Consider the following 27302-nt stretch of genomic DNA (forward strand, 5'->3'; position numbering starts at 1 on the left):
GAGACGCCTCCAGCGGGAACGAAGGATTGAGAGAGACAACGATAATGTGGACCGGGAAGTGAGTTGAACAGAAAAGTTTCGTTTCTAAAAATCGACTTCGTTTCACCTCTTTCTTCAGGTTGGCGCCCCCAGGAATGGGGAGGTCACTCGCCTGGCGCTTCGCCGGCCGAAGACCCCCGAAAAAGAGAAGTGGATTTCCAGGGCAAGACCCAGGCAAATGGAGAAGGCAGAGAGAAAAGAGGAAGCATAGACAGGGAAGAAAAGCTCCCTGAAACGAAAAACAGAGAAAGAAGAGTGCCTTTCCGGCTCGCCCGCCCCCGACATTCAGCGAACGAGTAGGAGTTTTTCTTCCAGCCGGGTTTGTGTGTGTGTGAGTGCGCATGCGGAGAATATTCGCAGATCGCATGCAGCTCCTTTTCCCCGTCTCGTGCTGTGCAGCGAATCTGTTCGTCTTCCGTATATCTTTCTTCTCTTCAGTTATCTTCTTGCACCGTTTCCGAGTTTCATCTGCTTTCTCTGTTTCTCTGTAAACCAGAGTGGGGAGAGGACGCGACGCTCTTCGGCGACCGTCACCGAATAGCCGAGGAGAGGGCGCTCTCCGCCGTTACCTCCCTTTCTCCTTTTTCTTGTCTCCTTCGCCGTCACCCTTCCCTCCAGGTTCCTCGTCCCTTCTCCAAAAGTTTTCCCGCTCATCGTCTGCTCCAGATTGGCGAGAGGAGACCGGGTGAGGAGGGGCGGAGGAGAGGAACGGAGGAAGAGGAATCGCGGCAGAGGAAGAGAGAAGGGAGGACCGAAGGAGGAGGCAGAGAGGCCACAGAGAGGAGAACAAGAGAATCTATCAGCAAGAGAAAAAGAGGAGAAAGGACAGAAGAAGGACGAAGTTGAGAGGGAGGGATCAGAACGGTGGAGGGAGATGACAAATGTCGCTTAGAAAGAAAAAAGGACTGGCCTACTTATCACCACCATGGGGGCTACCACTTTCCTTCGCGTTTCTTCTTCTCGAGGCGCGTGGACTTCTCCTCGCGCTGCTGTCACAACTGGAAGACGAGAAGAGTCTCTTGTCGTCGGCGCAAGGACGAAAGAAAAGAGATCGCAGCCGTTCGATGGACTTTCGTCACTTCTCGGTACCTCGTTGCAGCGCCCTCTGTGCAAGCACTTCTCTTTCTGTTCTTCCCGTTCTTCCTTTTCTACCTGTCCTTCGTCTCGTTCTCTGTCGGTTTCTTCATCCTTCCGCTCTTCCCGTCTGTCTCGCGGGTCCTTTCATGTCTCTCCTGCCGCTCCTTTCTCTTCAGAGAACTTGCGCGCCTCCTCGATGTCTCTCCCGGTTTCTGCTTCTTCCTCTCTTGGCGGCTTCGCACCTGTCTGTGCTTCGAACTCTGCTCATTCTCTTTTTTCTCCTCTCCCTGCGTCGCTCGCTTCTTCGGCATCAACATCCCTGACGCGTTCCTCGCGACGCTCCCAAGATCTCTCGGATTCTCCTTCTTCCCCGGTTTCTCGCGCTTCCTTTCCGTACTCGCTCGTCTTCGCAGCCTCTCCCCACTTCCTCCTCTCGAGGCCTTTTCTCGCGAGAAGCCTGTCCTCGACATTTCTGCTGTCTCGCTCTCCCCCCTCTCCACGGCTTCCAGTGTCTCCGGGGACCTTGACTGCACTCTCAGCCCAGCCGAGCACTTTCCCGGCGCGCCCCTCGTCCCTGCTGTCTCCTTCGCGGGCCTTCGCCTGTCGACCGGGAGCCACACGAATGAAATGGTATTTCCAGAAACCATACGTGCGGCGAGTGAAGTCGGATTTCTTCCGGTTTCCACTTCTTTCGCAAGTAACCAAGCAGAAGATCGACTGGCAGTACCACCACCCGCGCTCGGGCTACGAGGCCGCATGCATCTTCGGTCCAAATACCCTCGAAGTCACCAATCTGCCCATGGGCAAGACCTGCCAGTACCTCCAGGAACGCCTCTGGAGATTCTTTGGAAAATTCGGAATTGTCGAGCAAGTCCGAGTTCTCCCTCACGAGCGAGACCCGTACCAAACCTGCGGGACTGCATACGTCTGCTTCCGAAGGCAAGTGCACACATTTATATCCATATATACATGAGTATTTGGATTGTCCGATGCCTATGTGCATGTATTCAGATACAGATGCTCACCTGGTTTTAGTATACGCGCGTGGCACCCTTCTCACATAAATATATGTATATATATATAGGCACCCTTCTCACATAAATAAATATATATATATATATATATATACATGTATGTCTATATGTGTGTGGATTCTTCACCTGTGGCGCCGTTTCCCCTTGCCTGTTCCCTGATACGTCTGCTGAGTGTCGTGCCTCAAGTAGTCCTGTTTCTCTCTGGATATTCATAGAGACATACACTGCCTGCACCCATATACACATATGGAGGAGGAGGTCCCCGTACGAGTACGCTTCCTCTCCACGTTGCCTCGGAGCTTGCCTCGAGGGATGGACTCCACGGCCAGCCTCTCACTGTGGGATTCACCGCCTTTCCGCGACTCTTGGATCTGCGGTTTCAGTGCTCGCGTCTTCGCTCCTTTCTTTGCCTCTCTGGGGTTCACCGTTCCGCTGGCTTCCTTGTCTTGCTCGCAGTCGGATGGCCTCCCTGCGGGCGGTGCGGCTGCCTGTACACCTGCCGGCGTCTCTCCACAACCGCGTGCTCCACCTCCGTCACCTCGGAACAGACAGAACCAGCGATGACCTGTTCTACTTTCGGCGCCAGCAAGCCATCTCGAATCTGGTCGCCATTGCCCAGTAAGGCAGCGCACACTCAGAAGAAACTCGCAGAGACAGAGCTGTTCAGCGACCCCAGCCAGGCCTGTAAGTCATGTCGCCTGCAGATCGTTTGACTGCACATGTCCTTTCTGGCAAATCACGCACAGTTTGGCTCAAGCCGCATGCAGGTCGGTCAAGGTCGGATGCAGGTCAGTCAAGCTCGCATGCAGGTCGGTCAAGGTCGCATGCAGGTCAGTCAAGGTCGCCTGGAGTGTGCACTCGACTCGTGTTTGTTTTTGTTTCTTTGCAGGCAACTGTATGCCTATCTTGAGGAGCGCGGTCCCCTCCCGGCCCACAGGGCGTTGCGCCTCCTGTTCGAGCGATCGTATCCTCGTCTCGCCTGGCGTCAAGCAGGTAAACGTCGACATGCGAGAGTCTCCACACGAGGAAGGAGGAACAGGCTAAGTGGTTCTGGAAGAGGGCCGGACGAACCGTAGGACAGTGAGGACGACGCGGCTTCATTTCAGGAGTCAAGGGCAATCACACTGATGCAGGATGCTCGAGACTACCGTGGCAGATCTGCTGGTGCTGACATATTGTGACCTGTCTCGCGTAGCGAAACCGGCGTCCGTCCACCGTAGATGATGGCCGAGGTGTATGTACACATCCGAGGGGGGGTATACGGATCAGGAAACGCCCTGGGAGCGGCCCGCAGCCTGGATGTCGCTTTCGTCTGTGTGCGGTGGTTCCTCGTCCGGCCTTCGCCTTTTTCACATGCGTCCGAGTTCTATCTGCGTGCCGCTCGACAGCTCGACAGAGTGTACCTACACCTGGGAGACGTCCCTCCTGATCCACTCACGGCTGTCGCTCGCAGGCGACGCGCTCCTGTCAGCTGCTTCGTGTCAGTGACCTACAACAGCACCCCGCTATTCTTCACTTTCTAGCGTCGCACTGTGCTCAGCCTCTTGGTTTCTCGTTCCCGCTCAGGACGTGTGTTTGGCGTTTTATCGGTTGCCGCTCCCTCCCCTCTGTCCCTTTCGCCCCCCCCCTCAGGCGTCAGCGTTCGCACATGCTGCGGCAGCTGGCTGGGCTTCTTTTCTCGCAGTCCTTTTAACGAGTTGTTTTACCTCGCGCGCGAAGACGAGGTGGCGCGGCCAACGGAAGTGACCGAGCTCGAGGCGGACCCGCGAGCGTCGCGAAAGATGATTTCAAACGAAGGGACAGAAGGCGCCGCAGAAACGCGTGGAAGGAAGACAAAAAGCAAACTAGGCGACACGAAAGACGGCACCTCCCCTGGACTGAAGTCCCTAACAGGTAGGAAAGTGAACGGAATCCCGGCTAGGGTGCTCATCATGAAGTACATGTAGATACGTATATGTGGATACAGGCACAGTTGTAGATGAATCCAGAAGTTCACTCATGTTCGCAGACCGCTGTCCAGGGCGCGGGGGAGAGACATGGCGATGGAGACGAGAGAGTGTAGAAGGAGCGTCGGTGTGTCCTCGAGCAAATGGCGCATTCCTTTGCGGAGAAGGCGTCCATTTCGGATGTCATTCACACAGCTGACGTCACACACCTGGTGTCGAATAGCCTTGGGGTTGCGGGATCGTGAAACTCAATGCACGGCCTTCAGTTGTCTGCTCGGGGGGCGTATGCTACGACAGCGACACTCGAGGACATCGGCGTGTGGTTTGTGCTCGACTCTGTCTTTTTTCGTTTTCGGCCGTGCAAAAGCGTTTGCTCGTGTCGCTCGGGCTTCTGTCGCTGTGGCTGGCGGCCCAGAAACCGGAGAGTTTCGTTTCTGTTATCGAAATTATTCATGTGTTCCGTGGCCTCGATTCAGACCGAGAGGAGAACGCAATGCTGGAGAAGATGGTCATTTTTCCTCACCTGCTTTCTCGCGAGAAACTCCAGGCTCTGCTCCTCCGTGCAGGTCGTCTGCTGCAGATGGACTTGCAAAACGAGCTGTCTGTACACTGGAGAACTGACAGGCCTCCTCTACCCGAGTACGTGCGAGACGCGCATTTACGGATGCTTGGATGTCCACCGAATCCGCGCATCCATGCAGTGGTGCACAACCATGCGTGAATGTATATACGTATATGTACGGAGGAAAGCAAATAAATAAGGAAGCAGACAAACTAACGGGCGCGTCTATATCTGCGTATCAAACAAGAGAATGCGCATTTGACGCGATGACTCTGTTGCAGCCTGTCACGAAAGCGGAGGTAGAGGCCCGAGGTCACCTTAGGTCCTTTCGGCAGTAATATGTTCAAATTGAGTGAAATGGTCTATGAGTGTGTAGACGTTTCCATTGGTTCCCACCGGACGGGCAAGAGACTCACAGGTGATTGGATGTACTTCTGACCTCGACACATGTAGGTAACTCTCGACTGCTCGATCTTGTTCTTTACTCGACGGTCGTGAGATTTCTTGACTTGTTCTTCGCGACTATCCCGCCCATGAGTTCTCTCCCGTTTTCCTTCGTTTCCACGTCTCTCCTTCGTCTCTTGCCTTTCTCGTGTCTGCATAAATCGCATTTTTTCGCCGCTTTGCGGACATTCGAACCAACCCGCACTGGAGCCGGCCTGCGTCCCCGTGTTTTCTCTTTTCTGTCAAATCTATTCCTCCCGTCGGTGTCTCGTTCTTCTCTTCAGCTGGACGCAGAAGCAGATTCAACTCTGGCAACACCAAGACCCCCTGCCTGAGGAATTGCAAATCTGGTCTCGTACCAAAGATTACTACAAGTAAAAATCTCAAGACACGCATCTCCCCGATATCGTCACGTCTAGGACTTATACACATGTTTATCTACCTCTCTATCTATAGATGGAGACGTATATATGTGTCCAGCTCTATATGGCCGCGTATACTATGCATGCATAAATGCGTTTATGCACCCAGACATAAGTCTATGCATAGAAAAGCATATCGGAACCGCGGACCGCATGTACTGGAGTCGGTGGTTTACCGGGGTGAAACGTGGACGTCGGTTGCGACAGGGAGCGCGGCAGACGCAGTGAAGCGAGGTCTTGTCCGATTGCTATCCAGACGCCTGATAGGAGAGCAGAAAAAGGAATTCTTTTCAATCGATTCTCTCCTGTTGCGTACACGTCCCGGCACATCGTACGGACGCGATGACTTTGGACATGCCTGCGAGTATCTCCCGAGGTGTAGTGTTTTTGTGGTGGACAGATGCTGTGGTTTGCAAGGCTTTTTGGATTTCTCTACAGTGGCAAGTGCTGTGTTGAATTTGTTGCTCTGTGCACTTTCCGCTTTGGCAGTCTGTGACCGACGCTTCCGTGTTCAGCCAGTGTTTTTTGAGAGACGATTCGATCTCCACATTCTCCGCTCTTTCTTGCTGTGGCTGTACGCCAGGATCCATGAGGAACGCTTTCTCTTCAAGTTGAAGCTGAAGAAGGAACGCGCACAGGCGAAGCAAGAAATGAAACAGCAGCGAAGGTGAGAAGAGACACACGCGCTTGGATAGTCAAGTCAAGGACAGCCCCGTTTTTTGGGTGAGCTGGACGGCAAATGTGCTGCCGCTGCAGTGGCTGTTTCAGGTCCACCAAGATATTTATATTTTTGTTGACCGACTTTTCGAACTGTAGATCAAACCGGTAATAACGATGGAGAAGTCGGTAGGTAGATGGAATAGGAAGACTCACAGACAGACGTAGAGGTAAACACGGTGATAAAAAAGATAGGTCGACACGCTCATGTGAAGGCATGCATAGGCACGAGCGATTGCGTATCCTGAAGATACAGAATTTTTCATGCGTACCTCGTCTGTCTCCCAATTATTTCGTCTCTCTCTGGACTCGCCACAGCTGCACTGGGGACTCCCCTGCAGCATCACGTTTTTCCTTTTTCATTTTGTATAATCGGAAATGGAGAACTGTTTTTCTTTTTTCCTCCGTGCATGCACCGCAACCCTGCAGTTCGACCGCTTCGCTCGACGTTTTTCCCTACTTCCTCATTTTTCGCATATTTTGTTCATTTTGTTTCAGTAGTTGTGTCTGTCGCCTTTTTGTAGCAACGCGACCCCGGAGCTTCAGCAGAGCTGTGGTGTATCGGAATGAAGCTCAGCGTACAATCAGAAGACTCGCTTCCCGCTTTTCTCGAGAGGTGTTTTCTTCTGTATTTGATTCTCGCTGTGTCACTACGGCTGGCTTTGTCTTTCAGTCAAGCGCGGTCCGCGTCTGCCGTGGCGATGTATCCTGCGTTTGCTCTTTCTCTCTACCCTGATTGCTCCTCTCTAACTATGGCTTCCTTCGTGCGTTCTGTTTCTTTCTGTTCCTTGAAACTGTGTTTCTCGGCTCTTCTGTGGTCCATGCGTTCGTGTTCAGGCGCCTCGAGTTGCAGGCTTCACAGTCGAGCAGCTGAGGCGACGAAGCCGAGAAGGTACAGAGCCGCGTTGTCTCCAGCGACGAAAGAGGGCAGAGGAAATCGGAAGTAAACGTAGAGGCGCAGACGAAAGAGAAACGAGAACGCGCGAGAGATTTCAACGCACTGGAAAGAGGGGTCGAGACCGAGAGGCAGATATAAGAGAAATGGAGAGGCGGAGAGGAGGATACGAAAGAGGGACAACGAGCGTTGTCCAAGAGAGCAAGACGGTGACGCGTAGACAAGAGAGGAAGAGAAAGCGAGAAGCAAGAGAAGGGCGGTCACCTTCTGCAGAATGGGAGAGGAGATTTTGGGGAAGCAGCAGTTGCGTGTGTCGTCCTGATATGTGTTGATCGCTGGTGTAAAGAATCGTGATCTCTCTGTGTTTGTTTTTCGCTTTTCCGGATTCTCGCGCGTACTTTGTTCCATGAAGAGCCTCAAACGCACGGGGCACTCTGCGGTCGACGGGGTACGTGCAGCTCGGTTGCTGCTTCGTCGCTCGTTTTTTTAAAACTTTGAGCTTCCACCGGCTAAATTTGTGAAGCGCGCTCAGTACACCTACCCTCTCCAGTTTGCGACACAGACAAACGCGTTCGCTGCGACTGCTGGAGACTACCACTCCAGTGAACTGCTGCAGACAGGGAGTCTTGTGAGGATTCATTTGTTCACACATGCCGCCGCAGTCCGCCGCTCTGTCTGCGGAGCCAAACCGGAGAAGCCGCAGACGAGGGGCGTCGCGGCCACTGATGAGCCAAAGCTGACGGGCGTGTGTCTGCTTGGAGAGAGCAAACGCAGACGGGGAGAGAGAGAGAAGCAGCGAGAGGGAAGGAAGGCTGCCACCCGACGGCAGCATACCGTTCCACAAAAAAGAGGAGCACAGCCGCGAGAAGGGCAGAGAACGAAGACGCACAACACGATATGGGGGGTAGAAATGAACGCGACAGAAAAAGATGCATATGGAAGGATACAGAGAAATGAACGCGACAGAAAAAGATGCATATAGAAGGATACAGAGAAATGAACGCGACAGAAAAAGATGCATATGGAAGGATACAGAGAAATGAACGCGACAGAAAAAGATGCATATGGAAGGATACAGAGAAATGAACGCGACAGAAAAAGATGCATATAGAAGGATACAGAGAAATGAACGCGACAGAAAAAGATGCATATAGAAGGATACAGAGAAATGAACGATGCATGGAGACGCGTGACTTAAAGAGAAACGGAAGAGATGCGCGATTCGATCCGACAGAAAGCGCGACAGTGGGAAAAGAGAAGCAGAGACAACAGTAGAAAGCGAAGCAAAAAGTAGGCTGAGAAGGCAGACTAGGAAGGACCTGCAGCACGCAGATGAACTTTACCTGTTCTCTCAGCGAGCGCTCGCGGCAACGCGCTCTGAAATCGTTCGCTTTCCTCGATACTCTTTGAGCCTCCAGGGCCCTGAAGTCGCACATTTGTTGGCTGCCATTCATAGCCTCGACCGCCATTCCCTACACTCACCACGCGGACAAAGATCATACGAACATCCACCAGATTTGCTCTCTACCCTGCACGCATACGCACACGCTCATCTTACATTGATGCTTCCCTTTCCTCGTCTGCTTCCTTCTCTTCATCTTCCCTTTCACCTCGCGCCCCTACACTCGTTCCGCATGTGGGCTCGCCGCCTCTCCGTTCATGTCGTCTCGTTTCTCTTTTTACCATTCTTCCTTTGACTTCGGCTTGTTCGCTTTCCCTTGTAAGCTTCAGCCTTCCTTGGCTCGTGCGCCTTGCATGCAGCTGTCCTCTCGCATGCAGATCGTTGGACTTTTTGTCATTCTGTCTCAATCCGGGCGGCTTCTTCTCAAGTTGGCCTTTCTGCCCAGTTCGTCTCCTCGTCGCCTGGACGGGGTGAGCCGTTCTTCTCTGTTCGTCGCGGCGGGGAACGGCACACCCACCGAACTTGCGATGCATGCGAGTCTTTTGGATATCGAAGAGAGGCGGTCAAGTGTCGATTACACATGACAGGCTTTCGGATCTGGTGACGTCGAGTCGACCAAAAGGACCTACTTAATCACGCGAGGTTCGTGTTTGCCATACAGTGAATTCGAAACTGTACAAAGGGAAGCACGCGAATGGGAGGCTTTTCACGACAGAGGAAAGAAAGGATGAACGGACGATGTTGCCTCACAGCGCCTCCTCGGAGGCGGTCGCGACTTGCAGCAGCCAGAAATCCAAGAAAGGAGGTCCCAGGCGACGGACGCGAATTTCGCTGGACTTTGCTTCTTCTCCATCTTCTCTTCCGCGACAGCGCCTTTCCCCCCGCTGTCTGCAACGCTTCGCCTCACAACATGCGACGAGACTCTCCCGTGAAAATGAAGGCTGTCGCTTCCTTCTCATCCCAGACGAAGATGACGCAGAAGATGTCGCAGAAGACGAATGCGATTGCGTACACAAAGACGATTGCGGAGAAGAAGCAGACGCACAAGTAGGCGACAATGACGATGTAGAAGGGAGAACAGAGCCCAGAGATGAGCTAGGGGTCGCAAAAGAGAGACGAGACGAAGCGGCCTCGTGTTGTGTTTCTGGCGTCTGAGAGAGGGCGGAGATCAGTTCTTCGAGACTCGCGCTAGCTGGGTCGAGAGTGCAGGTTCCATCTGTTTCCTCTTCTTCTTCCATCGTTTGTATCTGTTGTGTTTCTCGCGTGACGTTTTCATCCTCGCTCATCACCTGCACGCTCTGATGTTTGATTTCCTCTTTGTCTCTCTGAACTGTCTCTCCTCCTCCGTTTGCTTCCTTTTCCCCTCCCTTCTCAGGCTCCTTCTCTACCGCGTCTACATCACTTTCTCCCCTTCCTCGCCAGGTGCCTTCCCTGTCGCGCTTTCCTCGCAGGCGCCGTCCGCATGCGCTCTCTCTTGGTCTCTCCCAGAAAAGATGCTCCCACCGACGCAAACATCCTCTCGCGCCCGCCGTCTCCAGAGGTCCTCTGGCGGCGAGCCAGGAGACCCGTGAGACAGGCGAGTGAGGCGTCGAGAAATGAGGCGCCAAGAGGAGGGGGGCGCAAATCGGCAGCAGCACAGGGAGAGGTCGCTGCGTCGACTTGAGTGCATGCGCGTCCTTCTCCAGTCCTCGCGCCGAGAGCGCAGAAGCCTCAGGCGAAGAAGAGGACGAAGACGCGCCTGGGAGGGAAAGGACAAAGTGTGTGCGACTGCGGAGCAACGCGTCTTCAGCCTTCAGCCAACTGGTGTGGCAAACCTGACAAAGACGAAGAACCATGCAGAGAAATGTGAACGTTGGATGCATCGTCCGTCGGTCTCGAGAGGGCCGCTGCCCAGCGGGAAGCCGCAGCAACACAGCGCAAGCCCCCAAGCAACGAATCGTGAGCTCTGCGTCGCCGTCGCCGTCGCGTCAGTGTCGCTCTGAAAAACGCTCCTCGTCTCCTCGTGTATTTCTTCGAACTCGCAGGCGCTCTTCGCCTCTAACGAAGACCATCATGAACCCATTCTCCAAACGCATACATATCAATATACAGGATTCTATGTACATCTATGTATAAATATATAGATATATATAAATATAGATGCACAACAGCCACATCATCACCAACAGAAATAAATATATATGCACGTATTCATCAGCAGATCAACAAATTCTATATGAATGGACACATCAGTTTGCATGTATCTCTATGCGCATGCTGCTCATTCGAGGCTGTAGAGCGGCAGAGGCGTCCCCATTCAAGAGTGGATTCAGATCCAACGTTACAGGCCTTCACTGAATGGGATAGAGAGGCGCGTCTACCAACGAAGACCTCGAAAGCCGTCCGCTGGGTTTTCCGCGTCGGTTTTGTGAAACCGCGTCTATTCAGTCGCTGGCCCATGCGTACCTCACGAGCGAAATGCCTGAAGAAGAAGGCCGTCGCTCCATCGAGGTCTTCGCCTCGAAGTTCGTGCTTCTCGTGGAAACTCAGGAGCTGCTGAAAAATGTCGAACTGCCAAACGACCGGAACTGCGGCACACTGTCCCCTCTCCACCCGGAAAAGCAGACAGTCGTCGGTTCGTCCACACCCTCCAGGAACAGTCTCTCTTTCCGGGCGACTCGCAGAAGACGCCCCGAGAGAAAACGGCGAAGACGACGACACCGCCGAAGCAGAAGAGGAGGCAGACAAAGGCAACGAAGAACAAGAAGAAGCGAGGCACTGGGAGGTCTGGCGGCGAGAGGAGGAGGGGGCGAGGAGGCAGCAGAAGGCGCTGTGGCGGCGCACGGCAACGACCTGAGGGGTAGAGACACACGAACACGAGACTTTTAGAAGAAGGACAGATGTCACGCTGAAGATGAAGAGACGATCGAGAGTGTCAGCTTGACAGCATCCGTCGTCTCTTCTTGGAGCTTCGCGGGACACTGTTCGGTCTTGACTGCTTCGAGGCAAAACCTTTTGGGCTTTTTTTTTCTCACGCGCCAACAATTACGCGCTCTGCCACGTTCGGTTCGACCAACAGCATTTGCATTCTCTTCTTTTTCGCATCACAGACACTGACGACTCGTTCTTCGACGAACGAGTTTCTTCTTCTCTCTCAAACTCCTTGCTGCCTATCTGTTCCCCCCCTTCCGACGCACCTCGCTGACGCCCCGGCTCTCAGGTGTGTCCAAGATGGCCAGCGTCGCAGGGTGGGCGGCGAGAAGAGCGAGCCGTCGTGCAGCCTCGCCTTTGTGGTCCACTCCGGCGCGTCTCCGCGCCTTCTTCGAACGCGACCCCACCTTCTGAGTTTCTGCCTCCTGTCTCCTCGTCCCCGCGAGCCCTCTCGAGGCTCCACAAGAAGCACGCAGCGCAGCAGAGGAACCGGAAGAACAAGCGAGAGACCACGAAGACGAACAAGAGAGAGCACAAGCAGAACAAGAGGCAGAACCAGCACACCTGCAGGTAGAAGAAACCGGAGAACCGGGAGAACACGAACACCAGGTGGACTGGGTGGGTGAAGATGAGAGACACGGAGAGGGAAACGACGATGAAGGAGGAAGCGGCTGAAGCGGGGACGGCTGGAAGAAAAGCGAATCCCAGTCCAACACGAAAACGCGGCCGCCCTGAGACAAGAAGGGAGACGGAAAAACATAAAACAAACAATGTCATTTGATGCGAGGAAAGCCGGTCCAGAAAGACACAGCAGATGCAGCTCACGCACATGCACATCAGAAGCCTGTACACGCAACCGTCCATACAATCACACACATAAACGTACTTGCATGTATATACATATATATATATATACATATATGTACAAGTACAGATATACTCGATGGTGTATCAGTCCTCACGTCAAAAGGGTCAGACAGACACACATGTACATATATATATATATATATATGTATATATATATATATATATATATATCCACGTCCACGTATAGATGTATCTACACATATAATATATATAGATATATATATATATATATGCATGTATACATAAACAGATGAATGCACACAGGTATGCATAGACTTATCGCGAGTGACTGCGGTGTGAGGTTATTTGTGTGTAACAGGAGGACGTAGATTAACGATCTTCATATCTCGGGTGTCCCGGGCAGCACGAATATCAAGTCAAGACACCATGAGCCCACGAGTCCTTGTCCCTGTCTGTGTTTTTCCAGTCTGAGGCTTGTGTGCGTTGCAGTTCATTTCGTGTAATGTCTCTGCACTTACCAGCTTCGGTTCCTGCGCCACAACGAGCTGCCGGCCAAACGCTCTCTCGTCTGTGAATGCGACGGAGGTGCCTCTGAAGAGCGGCAGCCAGTTTTGTCTCCGAATTCGAACCGCAGGCCCTTTGTACACCTCAGTGCGTCTTCCATCTTCTTCCTCTTCTTCGCTCTGCAACTTGCCAGCGTCTGCCTTTCCACCATCTCGTGCTCCCGTGTTTGCGTCCTCTCCTTGTCTCTGCGCAGCTGATGCGGCTCCTCCCGCGCAGGCTGCGGACGCCAGGCTCGAGACGCGCCCGTGTGGCAGAGAAACGGAAGGCGAACAAAAGGGAGAGGAAGAAGACGGGTGTAGGGCGGGGACGGCGTCGAGTTCCAGAACGGCCAGAGCATCTCCTGTCCACGTTATAATCGCTACACATCTTCGGTCGTGGCTGACGGCGATTCTGTTTTCAGAGACAAGCTGTTTCTTCTCATTCAGCGTCCGCATCTCCCAAACGAGACCTCGTCGCTGGCCTACCCTCAACCTCCTGCGATCTCCCTCAAAGGCATCCACTCCGGAAGAACCTCCAGTCTCCAACTTCGGCGAGGCCGGAAGACGCGAGCGAGCGAGAGAAGAAGAAGACGCGTCACACACAGATCGCATGAGTAAGTCGAGCTTCACGAGGACAACGTGGTTTCGAGCGCTGCAGATGTACAGTTGGTCCTCGAGTGTATGTGCAAGATACCACCAGTCGCAGGCAGGACCATCCTCCACGTAATTCGTGTGTCCATCTGCCGCCTGCCAGGCTTGCTCCGTTGCTCCCCGCGCGCCCGCCGCCTTCGCTTTTCGGGCTTCGTTCTCCTCTCTCAGTTTCGCCGTCCATTTCTGCACTTGAACGGGGAAGACGCTTCCGAACTCTGTGGCGCATGCACCCGAAAAAAGCGGAAGAAGGTCCGACCCCACAGTTTCCTTCACCAGCTGGACGGAGGGCAGCCCGACGGGGGCCGCGGCGTGGGCCAAGAGGCCCCGAAAGAATTCGCCCACGCGACGCGTGGAGATTTTCATCTTCTGAATTCTCCCGTCGGTCCGCATCCCCTCAGTAGTCCCGGAAGGATGTGTAGCGTTGCCGTTTTCTTCGCTCACTTCGTCGCTCCTCCCAAGAGGCCTCCTGGCGCCGCCACCCGCCTGTGGCCTCGCCTCAGTCGACAGCTGCTTCGCCTTCCGGGAGGGGGACGCTGAAGGCGACTGTTTATGCACTCGCTTCCCAGAGTTTTCGCACAGCTTCTGAGTCTGTCCTTTTTCTCTACTTCGGTCTGCACACCCCGAGGTCTCCCCATCCATACGCGGCGCGCCGCCAGCCCCAGACGAACAGTCACGTCGCGAGCGAGAAGAAGAGCGAGAAGACGCGCGAAACAATGCCCGTGTGTGGAGAAGCGCTCGAGCCCAGTGAAGGACAGTTCGGAACGCGACGCGACTGGCCGCTGCGTTTTGCTTCAGCTCCAGCGCAAGCGGAGACGAGTCGAAGAGACTTCGGCCGAGACGCGCAGGCCACGCCAGCAGCTCGAAGGGCGCAGAGGCCAACGAAGCCCAGGTGGCTAAATGACCAGCCGGGCCAGGCGATCCGGAGGCCCTGGCGAGCGGCGCCGAGGAGACCGTCGAGAACGGCAAAGACCCAGGAGCAGAGACAAACGAGCAGAAATCCGCCTGTGTGGTCGGAGGCTGCACGACGAGAAGCGCGGAGACAGGAATGGTCTCAAGTGTCTTCGCTTCCGACTCCTCAGCTGAGTCGCCTGACGCCGAGTCACCTGCCCTTTCCCTCGAAGCAGAGAGAGACGAAGTGGGCAGGGAGGCAGACGCTGCATGCGCGAGAGACTGGACACAACGCGAGTTGTGGCGTAAGCTCCTGCCGGAAAAAGTGGGCTCGGTGCCTTCCTGTGCGTGGCGCAAAAAGCCACAACGCGAGCAAAGGAGGACCAGCAGAGGCGTCCCTTTCGCTGGAGCCGCCGCGAGGAGCACCGTGAGCCCTGGACAAAAGGGCGGAGAAGGCGTACACGCCATCGAAGCTTCAGAGATTGAAGACGGCGAGACAGCAGGGCACTCGGGGCCGCCACCTTCTCTTTTAGCCTCTCTTGCAGCTCCGTCTCTGGATCGTCTGTGTTCTCCGTCATCGGAGTCTTCTGTCGTTCTCGGAACAGACCGATGCGCTCTTCCGCTCCCCACCCAGAGCACCTGAAGAAACAGTCCCAGCGGGCGCCTAGGGTTGCGATCGGACTTTGCTTGTAATTCGTCGCTCAGACAGTGCAAACCATTCTCGCCACGTGCGTTGTCCTTTTCCGTGTCTAAGACGGTGTCGATTTCGCCTCCTGGGCCTCCTGTCGCTTTCGCTTTCTCTCTGTCATCCTGCTCCCCCGTCACTGTGTGCTTCTGAGCTTCGTCGTTTACCGTGGCCATGCCGCCTCCTCGGCTGCGCTCGCCATCGGTCTTTCCCGGCTCCTCTCGTCTCTTCGTTTCGGCTGCCTCGCTCGTCAGAGGATCCACCCTGTCTTTGTTCTCTGAAGCGCGCAGAGAGAGGAGGGCATCGGTCTTCTTCTCGCTTCCATTTAGCCCCCGCAAGAGCTCAGAGGCCGAGCCAGACGCGGGCGTCGAAAGGGGATCCACCGAAGGATGGAGATCGGAAGCACCATAGGGATGCGGCGGCGATGAGGCAGAAGCGCCCGCCGATGCGATAGCCGCTCCCTCGCTCTTCTCTTGTGTCTCAGCCTTCAGTTCAAGGCCTCGTTCGAGTGTCGTGGCCACGGACGGGGGGTGGGTCTTTTCACGAGACAGAAAGAAGGGGAACAGCCAGGAAAGACCCAGCTGAGACGGTCCTGCGGTGGCTGCTGCCTCCGCGGCTGTCTCGTCATCTCTACGCTCCGTCTCCGTCAAACGAAGCGCCAGCACCAACCGGGCCTGGAACCTGTCCTCGTCGCAGTCTGTTCCACTTTCGTCCCCGCATTCTTCGCTTTCGGCCGCGTCGTCTTCACTCTCTTTCTTGTCCTCATTTACCTGCAACCTTTGTCTTTCCCCATCGAGGGCATCACGGCGGAGCTTCTTTGCAGCCGCGTTTCGGCGTGCACTTCGTTTCCTTCTGCGCAAGGCCAGAATGCCTTGGGACGGGTGGAGAAGCAGAAATGGCGCCGGAAGACGAAAGAGGAAAAGGACGTCTCTCTTGTCCTCCATGACCACGAGGTGGTTTCCGTCTGACGTGAACGAAAGGTACCTGACGCCAGACTCAGCCTCGCGTGTCTTGCATCTTCTCTCTCTTCTCTCTGTCCTCTTCATACCTGTTTGCCGTCTGTCTCTGTCGGCCTCTTCCCCGCTCGCTGCTTCCCTCTCGAGCTGCCCAACCGCAGGTACCCGCCACGACGTGATCGGCGCCCGAGTCACTGTGTCGCCGAGCACAATCACAGAGTAGCAAAGAAGGCCAGCAGGAGCCACGGCCGCGCGAGAAGAATAGGAAGAAGCGGGACAAGACGGGGAACAAGAGGAAGAGGAGCCCTGAGAGGAACTAGAGGAGGAAGAAGAGGAACAAGAGGACGGAGAGTATGCGCGTGGAGCAACAGGAGAGGTCGAGGGGGTGGGAGGATCCGATTGAGGCGGCGAATCCCCTTGGGCCGAGTTGAAGGGCGATCCTGACTCACACGACCCCGATGGAGGAGGCAAAGGGTGTGTTGACGCGGAAAGGCTTGGGTGGCCATCCTTGTCGCTTTCATCTCCAGTGGGGGGTGCGGATGCCAGCGTCATGCCACCTTCAGTTGCCGGCACCGGCGACGGCGCCGACTGAAGAGCCGCGAGGTCCTCCATGTCCCTCTGGGATGCTTCTTCCTTCCGTTCACCACGGAGCTCTCTGTCCACTTCGTCGCAGTCGCCTTCGTTGGACGTCGCATAGTCGCCTTCCCTCACGACCCGCGTTTGTCGCGCCTCCGGACCCTCCTGTGTCGGGTGCATCCGATCACTTCCTCGCCGTCCCCTGGGTATCGTGCCATGGGAAGACGAGCAGGAAGAAAAGACGGGGGAGGGACTGGAGGACGGGGAAGGAGACGGAGGGGCAGCTGTCACTGCAAGCGCGAGAGCAAATAAGTCCTCTGTCGGGTGGAATGCGAGGCTGGTCACTCGAAACGAGAGGCCCTGATGTGGAGACGAAGAAGGCGGACGACATACAGACATCCACTGGGCAGGGCGACGCTTGGAGAAGGGCGCGGCCTCAGGAGGATCGAGAATCTCGAGAGGCAACGCATGCGTAAGGAGTGGCTCGTCTCGCGTCGGGACTCTGAAGACATTCGGGTGTCGACAGAGATAGTAGAAGTCCTGGCCAACCATTGTGGCGGAAGTCGGTGAGGATGGCGAGGTGGTCAGGCGAGAACAGCAGAAACTCCTTTTGAGGAGGCAAAGAAAAGGATGTCAGGACAACGACAGGATGGGCAGGGAGCCAGGCACCCGGGACGAAAGCGGAAAGAGGCATCGTCTGCAAAGAAGAGGCGTGCTGAGAAGGAAAGCACGAGACAAAACAGAAACGGAGGTCGGCGAAGAACGAAGGGCCACTCAAGAGAAGGCAAGGGAGAAGGAGGGGAGCGGTGGAAGCAGGTAGAGAGAAATGAGGGGAGAGACAGAAGAAAAAAAAGGTAATGTTTGTCGGTTCGGCGACAGATGTCAGCGAAACGAGAGGCTTTGACAAGAAAGTTTCAGAAGATGCCTCGTCCGCCGGGTGCTGATGTGACAGCAGCGCTCTCGCACATCTCTTGTGAGCAAAAAGGCCTCGGGAGACCCCCTGCTGTTCTTGCACACCGCGGAGAGGACCGGAGGGAAGAAATGAGGTGCAGTTCCGTCTTTACTTTGGGATTTTTTGAAGTTTAAGATGCGGTCACGTAGCTCTGGCAGGACATCCAAAGACAGGAAAAAGCGGCCGCGTCGTCTGTTTGACCGTGCGCGGAAAGTGACCAGCCCAAGTGACCGGCTCGCCTCGACATGCCATCGCGGGCACCTGTACGCAAAAACGCGGAGAGTCAGCCGAGCGCTGCTTGGCAGCATTCTCACTCAGCCGCGAGGAATAGTCCCGCGGTTTCTCGGCGGTTTCAGCATTCGACTTCCAACATTTTTGCACCAGCAGACACGCAGCCTCAATCGGCAAGAGTCTCCGATAAACAGAGCGGAAGGGAAAGGCGAGGGCCAAGAACCCGGGTCCCAGGTGGGGCAGGGTGTCGGGTTGCGTTCTCACCTGAATGAAAACTCCGCTTTTGTCGGCATTGTTTAGAACAGACGGGAAAGGTCGGAGGTCGTTAAATCGACGATGAAGAAGCGAGACAAACAGAAGACGCGGAAGATGGCAAGAGGAAGGGGCAACTGGCGAGTCTCATGTGAGTCTTGCGAGACGCCGAAACTCGGGCTTCGTCAATTCGTAGGGAGCCGCAGGAGAAATGGTTCCCAGAATGTTACACGCGATAAACCGAGGTTCAAGCAGGTGTAGTGGATGACGAAATATCGAACGTTTCTGCCCCTTTCCATTCGGCCTCTACTCCGGAACCCAGCCTGCCCATATGATAAGCTGCAGTCTGCAGAACGTCCGCGTGGAAATGCGTTCCCCGCGGCTAAGGCGGGGGCACCGGGGAAAACCGTTCGTGTCTCGGCAAAAATCAATGCAGCGCCGTGCGTAAATCTTCGCCATTCTACATCTCGACTTTGACGGTCACTCTGTCGAGTACGCAGGGAGGTGAATCAGAAGACAAGAATCTGCGTATTTTCCTACTAGTGAGGAGCAGCGGAGCCGGCAAGGCGTGGATCTCGGTTTCCCTCCGGTGTCGTTACGCTCAAACAAACAGCCTTGCTAAGCAGGCGAGCGAAGTTATTCGCCAACTGGTGTGAGGCTGGGAATGCGTTTTCATTTGTTCTGTGAGAACGTCACTCCGCACGTACCAGTTCAGATCAATCTGCAGCCGCTAATGTGAAAAAAAGTATGCATATTGTTGCGATTACCGCTGTACATGAATTCGTGTGTTTGGGTGCACATCTACAATATACCAGTGATGCATATATGCGTGCGAAAGTTGCACGCTAGTAGCATACACAGTAAGAGGAAAAGTACGTGAGAAGAGCTGAGAATGTGACGGTGAATCCGCATGTGTGAATTCGATAGGGCACCACGGTCAGCACCGCCTTTTGAAGCACGTTGTGTCGAGAGACTAGTCATGCGGAGCAGCCAATTGGACGGCGAGGGGATGAGTCCCTTTGCAACATCGCAGGTCTTCCTTAACGTACATCAGACTCGCTGAGGGACGCTGAACCGATTACTCCCTTACGCTGACGGTGCACCGATCCGATCAGGCAGTGGCAACGCTTCAACATGACTAAAAAGGAGTAAGTTTCTCTGGAAGAACGAAGAAGCCCTACAAAGTATTCGACGAAGATCCTGTGGGTCTTCATTTACGCAGACTACTATGTGTGTCTCATTAGAGAAACGCGTGGAGTGAGTCACCTGCGCATGTGTCTGGGTTTATGTGTAATTCTAACAGGAGGCATTGCGCATGGGCATGGCTGGCGGCCACTTTGTGGAAGACTCCCATGCAGATCCACTTGTAACCGGGTGTCCTATGTGTTTCTTCGTGAATGTTTAGTCTGCACACCGTCCAACAGGAACTGGCGTCCGGAAGAGGGAGAAACCAACAGAAGGGCCGGAGGCAGAAGCCGTCAGCCAGTGCCGACGCGAGTGAGAGGTGCCTCTACCGCCCCAGACTTTCCTTTCTGAGATCCTTTTCGTTCATCCGGATTCATCGGTTCCGCCGCACCGTAGGTTCCTCGTGAACCAGTTCTGGAGATTTTTGTGTAAGCGAAAATGATTTCTGCCGTGTAGACCAAGGAATGATAGGCAAGGTTCCCCGTTTTCAATGGGTGGTTGGCAACGCAAAGTGTCCACAAATTCGCTGACGCATCTTGAGATTTCCCATGTTCTCGTTGCCAGCAAGGTCACCCAGTTCGGTTTGTTTTCTGTTTGTTCCTTGTTAAATATACATCGGCTGCACAATCACCCTCTCCGTATGCAAAGTCATGGAAGTCAAGTGCGTCAACAAGTCAGAGAAACGGGTCTTCTGCGCGTCTGTGTGGCTATGCTTTCCACCTTTGGCCCTAGGATGTTGAAATTGAACTCTCGCATCTATCTTAGGAGTTCAGTGCCGTGACGGTGTGCAGCAGTCATACAGCACGTGGTTATCTGTATCTCATAACTGGACTCATACTCAGTATCCTTGGCACTATATTGTCTGTTTTTTTCGATCTGAGACGAACGATTATGGATCGGGCTCGATCAGTCGGAGGCTCCTCCTGCTTCTCTATCTTTCTCGATACCACACAGAAAAACGGACAGCCGATGAACAACCGTAGAAAGTAGCATCTGGTCTACGTACTTCCCCGCGTAACTGCCAGATCTGTTAAGTAGCCAGAGCGACAGGAAGAGCAAAAACGTGCTACTGAGAGCCGGGGCGGGGCTCTGCGTAGAGTGCCTCCGGAATCCCCTATCAGAGCCACAGGTTGTAGGAGTTGCAACACACCTCCGAAGATTAAAAAAGGGAAATTCGAAAGAGGAAGGGTCTGGCGTTCGTTCTCCGACGGACTGTGGTGCGACTTCGCGTCTTGCAGGTCTTGTCGAGACGAGGAATCCGCGTCGCATGATCTTTCGCGCCCGAGTTTCCTCCGCGCACGCGCCGCACTCCGACAAGCGGAGGGAGGTTGTGAGGCCGAGAGGCGGCAAGGCCCACAGCAGCGCGGTGGAGAGCGGAGACTCTCGTGAGATGTAGTCAGCCGTACTCGAAGTCTGTGCGCCAGCGTTTTGCGGAGGTGTGTTTTGTGAGTCTCTGGGTTTTCCAGACTTTCCCGTGCACGTGCTTTGCTTTGGGACGTAACTCGGGGCCGGAGCCGCTCTCTCCTGCACTATATTCGCGCTCTGCGTCGCCCGATTTTCCTCCCTTTTGTCTCAGAGGTGCTCTCAGGAGTGGCGCGCAGTTCGGCTGCTTTTCGGCCGCTCTCCGTTGGGGCTTTTTGCCCCTCTTTTTTGCCAGGCTGGATCCGTCTGTCTTGTCTCCTCTGGCAGGCTCGTCTCGTTGCCACGACTCCCCGTGTGCGCGCGGTCCAACTTCGCCGACCGAGTCGCGAGATGTCGGCTCTCGCTTTAGCTCCCGACTGACTTTTCCCCCGTTTTCCCTTCCTTCGTTTCCGCTCTACCTTTGTCCGCGCCTCTTTCTTCCCTGTCTCCTCTTTTCTCTCCCGCACTCGACTGTTTGACTGGCGGGCGGGGTCGAAAGTCCGCGAAAGTTTTTTTCTGCCCAATTTTGAGGCCCGCGAACGACGACGCACTTCTCGAAAACGCCGCCCGTTCCTCTGGCCCAACTCGCAGCCCTCGAAGTCTTTGCTGCGCTCCTGGCGTCGCACGCACTGCTAGGACCAGTAGCTTCCTTCTCCCTCTCGTCCTTCTACGAGCGGGACTGCTGCGGTAGATCTGGAAAGCCTGTGACCACTCCGCCCCGCGGTCCGTTCCGGAGTCGACGCACCTGGATCTCGCCGCGTTGGCCGTTTCCCCTCTCCTCAGAGACCATGGGGGCTCTTGCTGCACCCGCTCTGCCGCTCCTGCCGTCGCGGGCGTTGCCTTTGTCTCTTCGGCGCCTCCTCGTGCCTCTGCAGCTGCTCTCCCTCGTCGCTGTCTCTTCGGCGTCCACTCCGTCCTCCTCATGGCACCCCACGGACAACCGACGAGCTGTCCAGAGTCCAGGAGCTACCGGGGATGCCGACGGATCCCCTGTTGACGCCGACCTCGCGAGTCTCGAACAACAACCTGCGGTCGTCGATCCCGCGTTTCTCCAGAATCTCCTCGGCGAGGTGGACACGACGGCGGCTTCAACGGCAGAGAAGGCTGCGCCTCTCTCTGAAGTGCTTCGTTCCAACGTCGCCGACGAAGCAGAGGACAAGATATCCCCGCGAGAGGCGTCTGGGAAGCTCGTCGAAGCTCCAACAGTAGAAAAGACGAAGCCGCGGGCTGTGGAAGCCGAAGGCGAAGTGAACGTCTCGGACAAGCCGACTGAAGAGTCGAGAGAGCGAAAACTGCGATTTGCTCCCAAGCCGAAGATTCGCGCCAAGTTTTCCCCAGGCGCGACAAAAGTCTCTGTGGTAGAAGCCACGCAAGTCGCAGCTCAGTGGCCCTGCCGAGGAAAGACCCGATTCGTCTTCCTCTTTGTGAATCGTAAGGCGGGAGGCCAAGCTGGCGCCCGGTGGCTCACAGGTGCGAACCGGAACGGCGAGGACAGCCACACACTCCAGGACGTCTGCACGCGAGTTCTCATCTACGACCTTCTCGCAAACCATAGCGGCTTCCAGTTCCTCAGAGAAACTGTAGAAGTCAAGCGAGCGCTGTCGCACAAGCAGAAACCTACGAAGAAACATGAACTCGTACGCGTGATCGCCGTCGGCGGAGACGGCACAGTCATGTGGGTGAACAGAGAGGCCGTCGCGGCCAACGTCCCAATCGCCTGGATCGCTTTCGGCATCGTTGGATTCGGCACTGGAAACGACTTTGCCCAGAGCTACGGATGGACTCACGGAAACGCCCAGAAGCTCGACATCTTTAGAGGTGACACGTAAGTGCTGGCGAGAAAGGTTTGCGACTCCGCGAAAAAGGAACAACGGCAAACGGTGAATAATGTGGATGTGCGGAACGCACCAAAAGAATGTTGGAACACACTCCGGTGTCTTGGACGTAGAGAGAGGTGGAACATACACTTTCTTCTCGCTCGTATGTTGCGTGAACTACCATTCCATGAGTGTCGATGTTTCATCTCCTTACGGGGATGTCTCTGTGACGATCGCGGATTGAAGGGGTGGCTCTCTGCGTGAGCACACACCCCAGACACGGGGAAAGAGAGCCGTAGACCCACCTGACGCGCGTTCACGCTCGCTACACCGGCGGGAATCCGGGTCGATCTGCGAGTTCGTTCTGGAGAGACGCTGTCGGCTTCGCGTTCCATGTGTTGCTTGAAAAGCGACTTCGTAGTCCAGTCTTCAAGTGACCTACAGATTGACATGTCGCAACCGTAAACCCGCTGCTTCGCATGCCAGCAAAAAAGGGACCACGCTGCCAAATCGCGTCGTCTCTCTGCGCTTTCGCAGGCTGAAGCGACTGGTGCAAATGTGGCAAAACGCTGTGGTGGCGCGACATGACACCTGGAGAATGTCGGTCTCCACCTACGACGGGGGCTACTTCGAGCACGTCAACTGTGACACGCGAACGCTAGAAAGGATCACGGACGGCGAGACAGGACTTCACGCTCGCAGCTTCGAGTCCCCCTTCATCCTGTACCTCGGAATCGGGTTCGTCACGAATCTACACTTCCTCCTGGAAGTCTCCTTTTGTGCATTCCAACGTCTTTAGATCTGCACAGATGCAGACAGTTGCAGAGTTACTCGTGTTTGTCTGTGTGTGTGTGTACCGGCGTGTTCAGTGATCCGCGTAGTTCAAAGCACCTCTCGGTCGCTGTCTCTGAGAGTCTCTCCCTGTCTCCACGTATATTCAATCCAGTTAGGTTTTTCACACGCCCTCGCCATTCCGACATGGGGAGTCGTCACATACCGGTTCTTCTCTTTCCTTTGTTTCGTTGCTTACCAGTGGTCGTCGCTTTACGTTTCGCTCTTTCGCAGATCAAGGTTGGTCATTCTTCATCACTCAACTCTCTCTGTTCCTCGGGGTCACAGGTTTTCTCGTGCATGCGTCTGAGAAGTGTCTCTGTGGGGTCTCTGTGTGTCGCCAGCTTCGATGCACTTGTGGGAATCGAGTTTGACCGCCTCCGAAGCACGTCCAGGTTGAGGAATCGGATTATGTATGGCGTCGCCTTCTTGAAGCTTCTGAGGCGTTCCTGGAAAAGAGTCACAGAGCAAATAGACACTGTCTACGTCGTCGACAGAGGCCAGAAGAAGGTTCTGTTCACCACGAATACTGAAAAATACCCCACCGCAATGCGACTCGAAAGTAAGGTCAAAGTACTGCGTTGTGCTGTATACGGAATGATGGGTATCTGGAACATATATATATATATATATATATATATATGTTTGTATATACGTGCATGGTATATGAATATATATCTATATATATGCATATATTTGTATGTGAGCGGAACGATAACTGCGTGTGGGTAGAGTGTGCATTTCCGTATGGCGGGTGTGGAATAGGCCCAGAAGCGCTTGGACGCACCTCTGAAGCGCACTCTGTCGGTCAACGCTGTTGTTTGTCTTAGCGGAAAAACGAGGCAATCGAAGGCGTTGGTGCCTTCCGTTGCTGTCTGGCTCTTTGCGGTGGGTGGACGGTCCAGATGCGTCGCGTTTCCTGTTGCATCCAATCGACCAGAGAGGCGGCTACGAAAACCAGCACTCAGGTTTGCGTCTGTCCCTCTATCCCTTGTGTCGCACTTGGATGTTCCTGTTCATCGCCTTTAGGCATTTGTGTGCTAACGCAAGGAAACGGAGATGCCATCGGTCGTCTCCTCCATCGTAACCACGGGGTGCACTGTCTTCCGCCTGAGCCAGCGAAGCGTCCGTCGCGCGTAGGCTGTCGCGAATGGGCGTTGAACTGTGCATGCTTCGTGTCGACACTTCCGGAGCCACCGCACCGAGGCGTGCGTATCGGCTGTGCTTTCTTTTCAGGTTCGATTTCCATGACCTTCTTGAACAACCGGTCCATGATCGGAGGGATTCCGTTGTGGAGACACACAACCCGCGTCGGCGTCCTGCCCCCAGCCAAAGAAGGAGAAACCCGAACCATCTACGACACCTATCGGCGACGCCTTATCAACGCACACCAGTCCATGGGAGACAGCAGAATCGAGTTGATTGCTTTCCACGGACGATTTGACCTCATCCGCAGTGTTCTGGTGAGAAATGAGCAAACACGTGTCTCCCGTACCGTGATCAAGAACGCAAAGAGCACAGCGCGACCTCGAATTGTAATTCGTATCTTATATAGAGATATCGTCTCAGTACAAGTGATCTGAGATCCAGACTGTATCACTCAAATCAAACAGAGCCCGACATACAGGTATATGTGTCTGTATGTGCTTTTGCCTTTCGATGGAATGCAATCATACTGGGTGTTTCGTCTGTGTCGAGGGTTCCTGTCAGATGGGGCGCGATAGAAGTGTGTATATATATCTCGAGATCATTCAATCTGTAGAGTGTGGAGCTTTTGCAAATGCAAGAGTATATTTGTGTGGGGGGATCTGACTGGCGGACTCAGGGAATGGACTGAGGTTTTGATTGTGGCGAAAAGTCTATTGAGGCGAACGAGAAACGTCGCAGAGGCGGCAGCGTGTCCGTGAGCCACAACACGCGTACTACCTATCCAGTGTAAAACTCAGAGGAACTCCAGCACAGCTGTCTTGCTGTTCACTACGTTTAATCGTTATTGATCTTTCAGTGGCAGTTTACTTATGGTTGCACGAACCCGGTGGTCATCTGCGGTGTGCTCCGGCATATATTTCGAGGGTCCGCCGTCGCGCGTGAAAGTCCTGCGACGGGTGTAAGAATTCGGTGGTTTTTGCTCCCCTGCGCGGTGCTGCACGCGTTTTCGCAGGTTGACTACGACGCAGCAGGTCGGCTGCTCCAGCATCGAGGACCCTTCCTGGTCTCGTTTTACCCGGAAGAGCAAGCGGGACCGGTGGGATTTCAGACGGACGGCGAGTTCCGGATCGGCCACAGGATCAAGTCGATTTATGTAGAGTTTGTGGACTCGTTCAATGTGTTGAAGAACGTCGCGGGCCACGCGGTCAGGGGGTAGATGCGGCGACTTTAGTTTTCCAGACCGCATCCCGACATCCGCAAATGCATGCAGAAACAGAAAAATATCTTGTCCAGTCGCCTCCTCTGTCTCCACTCCTGAGGGCCGCAGTGCGAGATGCGGCTTGGGTCTCTCTGAAGAGCGCACGGGAGAGCTTTCGCGGCACAGAGAGCCCGAACAAGCGAGGGGGAAGGCTGAATAAGACGGGTGGAATCTCTCTTTCCTCGCGGCCGGCGTCCACGCGTTCAACAGACCCTCGACCGCGGCAGTCGTCTGGTGTCGTCTGTCGGTTACTGGAGAGACTGCAGTGAATCGGCTTTCGCGGTCTTGCGCCTTTTGAGGACCTCTTCTGAAACACGCTCTGCATGTTCGGGCATCGACGCTTGCACATTCATGGAAAGTCGCTACCCTCGCCGCAAGAGCCTTTCGCGCGCGCGCGGCGAAAAGAAGTCTGAGAATTTGATATTCCCTGTCGTATCTGCGGACTGGGGGGGGGAGGGGGTCCCGTCTCTCTGCAGCAGGGAAGGCTCTCCGAAGTTCTCTGAGAAGGCGTCACGTCGGCGCTTGTTTTGGTCAAATGTGATTGTTTCTCGCAATGGCGAGAAAGGGCGTCCTCCCGTCTGTGCGTCGGTCCTGTGTCATTCCCGATGCCACTGCCGTGGGGGCTTTTTTTCAGGTTGTTTCCATGTGCGAGGCCACTCTTGGCACCGCACTTAGCTTTATGTCATTCTTTGATCGCCGAAACTTCTAAACTCTTATGCCGCAGCGGTTATGATTTTCCAATATCGTGAAGGTGATCCAATCTCGTGGCACACAGCAACAGCCATGCCTCGAAGATACGCCTATACCGCTCGGTTTTCGTACCGGTACCTACATCTCTCTTTGTCTATATCTTTATCTATATAAATCGGTTCTCTTACAGCTCTATTTTAAAAGTGGTTTGTATGTATATATATATATATATATATATGTATATGTATGTATATATATGTATATATTTATATATATGGATATATATATATATATATATATACATTTATATATATGGATATATATATATATATATGTATATATGTATTTTCTGCACAGAGAGCATGGAGACGTCGTTGCGGACAGAAACGACCTGAAACTTCTTACACAGGACAAACTTCCTGTGTGAAACCAGATGTTGCTGGCGTTGAAGTGCTTGAAGGTTTAGAGGTGGAGGTGTTATCTTTGTTAGTCTGTACGGAATTCGAGGGTCGGCTTTCCAGGGTTCATACAAGTAATTGTAGCGTGAGATTGGATATCAGCTATCTTGGGAGACGACAGGCTCCTCCCAATAAAAGCATACGCTGCGATTGGTAATACACATGCTATACGGAATAATAAACACTCAGAGAAGGACAGTCAACACTCTTTGTAAGGGCCAATCAACACTCTATACACAAGATCCAACGGTATTCGAATCCTCGAACCAACCTTTTCTCTTAGATTTTCAGGTACATGGGATTTTTGTGTGTAGGACGGTTTCGGAGGCGTGGGGCGCCTGTCTGTGTTTTTGAGAGGGGAGGATCTCTACTCGATCTAAAGGCGATCTCTTTCAAGTCGAGGAGCCGTGCTTTCTGCGCGGTTCCACTTTGCCAAGGGGAATCGCAGAGGTCGTCCTTTCGACCCGTCACACGCGTGTTTGACAGTCTCACACTCTTCTGAGG

At 54.3% G+C, this 27302-nt stretch overlaps 4 protein-coding genes across 4 annotated transcripts; 2 read left to right on the top strand and 2 right to left on the bottom strand.

The window, feature by feature from the left end:
• Positions 1-964: 964 nt before the first annotated feature.
• TGME49_259850 (hypothetical protein) lies at positions 965-7115 on the top strand (the record flags this gene model as incomplete). The annotated part of the gene is made up of 8 exons (XM_018781219.1): positions 965-2055; positions 2607-2768; positions 3040-3143; positions 3783-4043; positions 4573-4735; positions 5387-5476; positions 6108-6191; positions 7079-7115. The coding sequence occupies 8 exons, from the start codon at positions 965-967 to the stop codon at positions 7113-7115; spliced, it is 1992 nt and encodes a 663-aa protein (XP_018637054.1).
• A 1323-nt stretch (positions 7116-8438) lies between these two features.
• Positions 8439-17126, bottom strand: TGME49_259840 (hypothetical protein; the record flags this gene model as incomplete). The annotated part of the gene is made up of 4 exons (XM_018781218.1): positions 8439-10352; positions 10984-11370; positions 11715-12179; positions 12795-17126. The coding sequence occupies 4 exons, from the start codon at positions 17124-17126 to the stop codon at positions 9285-9287; spliced, it is 6252 nt and encodes a 2083-aa protein (XP_018637053.1). The 3' UTR covers positions 8439-9284.
• A 32-nt stretch (positions 17127-17158) lies between these two features.
• On the bottom strand, positions 17159-18050 carry TGME49_259835 (hypothetical protein; the record flags this gene model as incomplete). Its single annotated transcript, XM_018781217.1, has 3 exons — positions 17159-17289; positions 17639-17787; positions 18022-18050. 3 exons carry the CDS (start codon positions 18048-18050, stop codon positions 17159-17161), a joined length of 309 nt encoding a protein of 102 aa, XP_018637052.1.
• Positions 18051-21383: 3333 nt separating this feature from the next.
• On the top strand, positions 21384-26110 carry TGME49_259830 (diacylglycerol kinase catalytic domain-containing protein; the record flags this gene model as incomplete). Its single annotated transcript, XM_002365126.1, has 5 exons — positions 21384-22420; positions 22950-23150; positions 23588-23805; positions 24480-24706; positions 25405-26110. 5 exons carry the CDS (start codon positions 21384-21386, stop codon positions 25606-25608), a joined length of 1887 nt encoding a protein of 628 aa, XP_002365167.1. The 3' UTR covers positions 25609-26110.
• Between the last annotated feature and the right edge of the window lie 1192 nt (positions 26111-27302).

Source organism: Toxoplasma gondii, chromosome VIIb (genome assembly GCF_000006565.2).
Source record: "Toxoplasma gondii ME49 chromosome VIIb, whole genome shotgun sequence".
NCBI lineage: Eukaryota > Apicomplexa > Conoidasida > Eucoccidiorida > Sarcocystidae > Toxoplasma > Toxoplasma gondii.